The 6,454-nt window shown below is 42.7% G+C and overlaps 1 protein-coding gene across 1 annotated transcript; it reads left to right on the top strand.

Moving 5' to 3' along the window:
* Positions 1-1,426: 1,426 nt before the first annotated feature.
* On the top strand, positions 1,427-3,275 carry LOC119312033 (actin-depolymerizing factor 2-like; the record flags this gene model as incomplete). The annotated part of the gene is made up of 2 exons (XM_037587757.1): positions 1,427-1,779; positions 2,847-3,275. Coding segments are annotated over 2 exons (504 nt in total), but the record flags the coding sequence as incomplete, so codon positions are not given.
* Positions 3,276-6,454: the final 3,179 nt, after the last annotated feature.

Below are 6,454 nucleotides of genomic sequence, written 5' to 3'. Positions count from 1 at the left end.
AACCGCTTTGGGTTTCGAGTAGTGCGAGGTGGTGTGGATTGCGGAGTGTAGGCGGAAGGTGGCGGTAGAGAGAGGATGGATGGACTGGGGATGTTTCGGTAGGTGCCTAGTTTGGCGTGGGTTTGGCTGATTGCCTGTTTTTTTTTTTTGTTCTGGTAGTTTATCTGTTTTCTGTAGTTATCTGTACTGCATGTCATCAGCACCAGGTGTCGATATCTATGTCGCCATGGAAATTAAGGAGGGCATGGACCACTTGGCGTGTCAGTTGCCCCTTGGATACATGGCCATTATTCTTTCATATATCAGTAGACCATGCTTGCATTGTCGTTGATGAAAATTGAGTCCACATCGGTGGTCGAGGGATAGCCATGTTTGAACCAGTCTTTTCCCTTTCGGAGTGAGAAATAGCCGAGTTTCCTATTTTTAGGGGGAAGCACTCATATTCATGCTTCAGTTTGGTAGGTAATATTGGATATTCCTTGATTGGGTACACCTTCAACAATTCATCTTCTGCAAGATTGGGGTCGTTATTTAAGATTAATCTGTGTAGTTGGGCTTGTTACTTGGTATTTGAACTTTTTTGTCTATGGTCACATTTTGTACCCGTGCAATTGACATTACATGGTTCATGAATTTTACCATGATAGTTTTTATCCAGGATTGGGTTGAATAGTTCAAAGAGAGACAGACATAGTTGGTTCCCTGGTTGTGTTTTGGCATACTATAGTGGAATCAGCCGCATTTGTTTACCAGGCTGACTAATTTAAGAGCCTTGTTTCCTGTTTACTGCATATTTCTGTGTCAAAGAATGTAATCTTGGTTAGGTGAACATGACTGGAGGTGAAAGCCTTCCTACAGAAGTTATTAGAACCTTCTTTGAAATGTCCATTAACAAAGCATAGCTTATCGTCCCAGGACACTACCCTGGTCTCTGATCAGGCCGGTCATCCTTTACAGAAACAAATCATTTCCTTAATCTGATCCCTTGTGAATTTAAACCCAGTCTTGCAAGTAGGCATGCGGACCTTCTGAATTTTAATTTGAACACTATGATTGTATCAACATGACCACCAACTACTCCCTCCATCCCATAATGTAAGGCGTTTTACATTATGGGATGGAGGGAGTAGGTTGTTTGCACTGTTATCATTACTGAGGTGTTGCTGTTGATTCGTTTGACCTCTTGAACAATTAAATGGCTATTCACTTGTTTTTACTGTCGCACATATCCAGTTGGAATGCCATGGCAATATTACCAGCCAAGCATGAAGTCTTTCTTTTAATATATACTCCCTCCGTCTGGAAATACTTGTCATTGGAATGAATGTATCTAGATGTATTTTAATTCTAGATACATCCATTTTCATCCATTTATGCGACAAGTATTTCTGGACGGAGGGAGTATTTGTTTGGAATTATGGTATAATCTGGAACAGCGACTCACTCTCAAACATCTTGGCTTGTTGTCAATTTTTTGGTCTCCATCATTCTCTTATGTGTGTTCTTTTTGCAGTCCAATGCATCCTCTGGCATGGGAGTTGCTCCTGATATCAGGGAGACATTCCTGGAGCTTCAGATGAAGAAGGCATTTCGCTATGTTATCTTCAAAATCGAAGAAAAGCAAAAACAGGTTGTTGTGGAGAAGACAGGGGCTACAACTGAGAGTTATGATGATTTCCTGGCTTGTCTCCCAGAAAAAGACTGCAGATATGCCCTTTATGATTTTGACTTTGTTACTGGGGAGAATGTGCAGAAAAGCAAGATTTTCTTCATTGCCTGGTGAGTTTCATAGTCACGTATCCATATGTTAATGTTTGCATAGCTAGTCTTAAATAGCTTCTTTTGAAAAATGGACCCTAACTAGATCTTGTTGAATTGTCATTGAAGTTCTTCTCACGAATTTACACTTGATATATTTTGGGTTTCTTAATATTTTTCTATATGAAGTATTGAATCGTGAAACTGATATATTTTGGGTTTCTTAATATTTTTCTATATGAAGTGTTGAATCGTGAAACTGGACGGGTATTGCTAGAGGAATCTATGGCCATGATAGCCTTTTCTTGTTTTGTATCTATGCTTGTAGCTGTCCAGAAAAGATAACACTGCATGTCCACTTGTCTTCAGAATATGCTTTGCCAATTTGCACTGCTTTATAGCCGATGCACTCCCTTTTTCCTCTTTATTTCACTTCAGCTTATTTATAACCATGACGGACATTGCTAGAGGAATCTATAGCAATGGTAGCCTTTTCTTATTTTATTTGTGCCTGGTACCTATGCTTGTAGCTGTCGAGAAAGAACAACAGTGTATGTCCACATGTCTTCAGAAATATGCTTTGCCAATTTGTTGTTCTTTATTGTGAAAGTTGACTTGTCAGATAGAAAAAAGTCACTTTGGAGGACGGGTGCATCGGAGCCCTATATTTTGAATTCTGAAAATAAATCAACACATTTATATGGATGTGTCTTACACATGTGCAAATTTTGATGCTGAAATAAGTAACCATGTGAGTTACACAAAAAAGACAAAATCATGATTCTGGAAAGATGAACAGTGCATGCATTGTTCACTGTTTGGAAATCACCATTTTGTCATTTTTGTATAGCTCACATGTTTACTTATTTCATCACCAAACTTTACATATGTGTAATATACTCCCATATATCGTGATTCTGGAAAGATCAAAGTTGACTTGTCTGATAGCAGTGTTCTTATACATGGATAAAAAAAAGTTCACCTTCTGCACATGCCTGATGGCCTGATGGCCGATGCATCCTCTCTTCCCTGTCCATTGATCTCACTTCACCTTATTTATAGCTAATATAATGCACTTGCTGCACCAGGTCCCCTGACACATCCCGCATCCGCGCCAAGATGCTGTACTCCACCTCCAAGGACCGCATCAAGCAGGAGCTCGACGGGTTCCACTACGAGATCCAGGCAACTGACCCGACCGAGGTGGAGCTCGGCGTCCTCCGTGACCGGGCGCACTAGGGCGGATCGATGATCACCCGTGGGCTTCAGTCGGATGCAAATTCATGCTGTCCGTGGTAATGCTGTTGCCGCAGTGTTGTTAATAAGACAGATATATCCAGGTTTCCTGTAAAACGTAAGAGTATCATTCAGCTGTTATGCATGGCTCTAGCTGATGAAGTGTTGTCCGAGGTCTCTCTACTCGTATGATGTCGGAGCCTGTAAACGCAAGAAACCTCCCTGAAAAACGCATGTGTTGTGGTATTAATACTGGTTTGCTAGGCTTGGATTCTCCTGAATGCTCTCCATTGTGTCAATGTTCCGTGGGATGGCCTGACTTGTTACCATGCCTTGTCTCTCCTGGACTTGTATTTCCCTGAAACTCATGGTTCTTTTTGGCAGTTTTTTTGTGAACTTTTACCCTTTGTACTTTCGGTCCAAGAACTTCCAGAATGGTGAAACCCAGGAGGGAAATCTAGAACCATTGAGCGATAATCATGGAAGAATCGCCTTCGGCTTTACCCTGCAAAAAAAAGAAAGAAAGAAAGAATCGCCTTTGGCTTTGATTGATTAAAAAATAAATAAAGAAGCACGAATCACTTGTAATTTCCAGCTTTATATGATTCCCTCTGCCTTGTCTCTTATAAACTCGTATATAATTTCTTTCCCCAAATACTCCCTACTTCGTCGTTCGACTAAAGAAAGGTGGAGGAGGTTAGTTTTTCTTCTTCAGGGCTAGAAAGAACACCCTTAGCTTTAGTTACTGAAAAACGTTGTGTTAAGTTCGAGCCTACGGCGGAGTTCTGTTCTCACTAATTCACTGTACACATTAACTTCCGTTGCCCACATGCTGGTGGAGTTGCGACCGTCGGTGCTGTCAGGAATGGTGCCCCATGACAGGATCTCTACTCCTAATGGAGCAGTTGGTAGTCTCGCTTCCAGGTTTTTTTTCGTCCCACCACTTTCGTCCGGTTTTTTTTCGTAGGTTAACCGTCGTAGATTTTTTTCGATGATGGTTTCTTATTCACCGGTTTATTTACCCCTCAGCTCTTTCCTTGCAAATCAGGACTTTCCAAACGTGCACGCAATCACGGATCTAAATTTACTAACTTATCCAAATCAACCGATACCTTCCATTATTGCAAATTTCTTTAGGAAACAAATAATAGATTTTAAGGAAACAAATAAAAGATTTTAAAGACACATCATACTTTACTAATAATCACTAAAAATCAAATCTAAATTAATTAACCTTACCTTAAATCACTCAATCACTTTAATTAGAAAACATTTTCTTTCCTAACTGCACCTCGCTTAGTGTGCACATAACAATCCGAAGTAATTAGAGTCACATGATTGAATCCATTCATTTAGAGCGACATGATTGCGTTCCGGGATGGAGGCCATGATTTCGTCGAGGTCGTTGCTGCCTCCTACACTCAGGGTGTGTCGCCGAGATCGAGGTGAGCATGAGGAGCTGTGGCCACCGCCATGGTCACCTCATTGCAGGGGCTGGAGCACGCCGTCGGCCTACAGCTTGTGGAGATCAGCACTTTCCAAACGTGCACGCAATCACAGATTTAAATTTACTAACTTATCCAAATCAACCGATATCTTCCATTATTGCAAATTTCTTTAGGAAACAAATAATATATTTTAAGGAAACAAATAAAAGATTTTAAAAACGCATCGTACTTTACTAACAATCACTAAAAATCAAAACTAAATTAATTAACCTTACCTTAAATCACTCAATCACTTTAATTAGAGAACATTTTCTTTCCTAACTGCACCCCGCTTAGTGTGCACATAACAATCCGAAGTAATTAGAATCACATGATTGAATCCATTTATTTAGAGCGACATGATTGCGTTCCGGGATGGAGGCCATGATTTCGTCGAGGTCGTTGCTGCCTTCTACACTCAGGGTGTGTCGCCAAGATCGAGGCGAGCATGAGGAGTTGTGGCCACCGCCATGGTCACCCCATCGCAGGGGATGGAGCACGCCGTCGGCCTACAGCTTGTGGAGATCACTATTGGTCTTCAGGTCGCGTGGTGACCGGATCTTGCCGATGTGTCCCTCCCCGACGACCTCCTCTTCGCCCGGTTGGCCGGCATGGATCTCGCCACTACTGCCCTCAACTTCTCTGCCTCGAGCTCGACGGTCAGCCACCATGGATCCCTCAGCTGGAGGGTCACGTGAACCAGCCGTCCTCCCATGCTGCAGCGGCGAGAAGGTGACATGGCTCTCCGTACACGAAGAGTGGAGTGTGGAGTTCGGTCAAGTACTTATATACTTGGCCTCTACTGCTGATCCATGTACATGGAGAAGAACAGACAACCACTCATTCATGCTTCGTTCCACTCCTTTGCGCTACATTACTGGAGGTGACATTTTCCTATCTCTCTATGTTGTAACAAGCCTGTTGCCTGCATAGTTAATGGATTTTTTATTTAAATTATCGCTGCTTAGTGCTTTGTTGCAATTGTTCACGCAAGATTCTTATATATAATCTGAGCGTATGTAGGCATACTTAGCTTTGCTATTCCATTTTTTTTGGCGCATAGAAATAAGAGTATTGTCCAGGTTAGGTATTCAATTGAGTATGGTATTTGGATTGCTATCAGAATGTCTTTTCTATGCATGTGATTTCTCACATCTGGTTATAATATTTGTGAAGACATGCATTGCACGTGCACTTGGAAGCGGGCCCGTGGCCCGCGCTGGACGGCGCCGACGCCGACCCGAGCCACCTCGTCCGCGTATTCTTGGAGTTGTGGCTGGTCGATTTACATGAAATTAATTCCCTCAGTTCTGGTGGCAAATATAATGCACATAATCCATATTATTATGCACTAGCGTGTATGTGTGAAATAGATGGATTATGGTCCCGTACCCAATAAGATGGATATGTGTGTGTGTTAGAGAGAGAGGGAGAGGGGGATAGAGAGTGAGGAAGACGGAGGGAGAGTGTGTGTCTGTGTGTGTGAGGATTTGATGGTAAAAAAGGTCGCCAATGTCGTAATATTGAACTCTTAAAGTTAATGTGGCCCCGTTGCAACGCACGGGCGTTCTTCTAGTCTAGCCTAGGAACTGTCGGAGTATTGCTGAAAACAGAGTAAAAACGCGAACTTTTGGTGGAAATTGAGCGTTGTTCGGGTGGATATGAAACCACGCAAAGCTAGGGTTCGCCAGCCGGAACACGGCGGCTCAAGGGGCCAAGCCCAGAATTATCCAGAATGCCCTCTCCACAAGCCAGAGGAGGGTTAAAAAGGAGGATGGAGCAGGTGAAAAGTAAGACAGCGACAAGTTTAGATTACAGAGATGCGGTAAAGTTTAAAAGAGACGTTACAACGGCCTGAACCGCACAGAGATCTACGGCGGAGAGTGGGTCACTTTAGCGCGAAGCGGTACACGCGCCGAAGCCGTAGGATCGTCGATCGATGGTTGAAACGCACTTGGACATTTGAATCGGTA

Source organism: Triticum dicoccoides, chromosome 5B, assembly GCF_002162155.2.
Source record: "Triticum dicoccoides isolate Atlit2015 ecotype Zavitan chromosome 5B, WEW_v2.0, whole genome shotgun sequence".
NCBI lineage: Eukaryota > Viridiplantae > Streptophyta > Magnoliopsida > Poales > Poaceae > Triticum > Triticum dicoccoides.
This window is presented reverse-complemented; position numbering and strand designations above follow the sequence as displayed.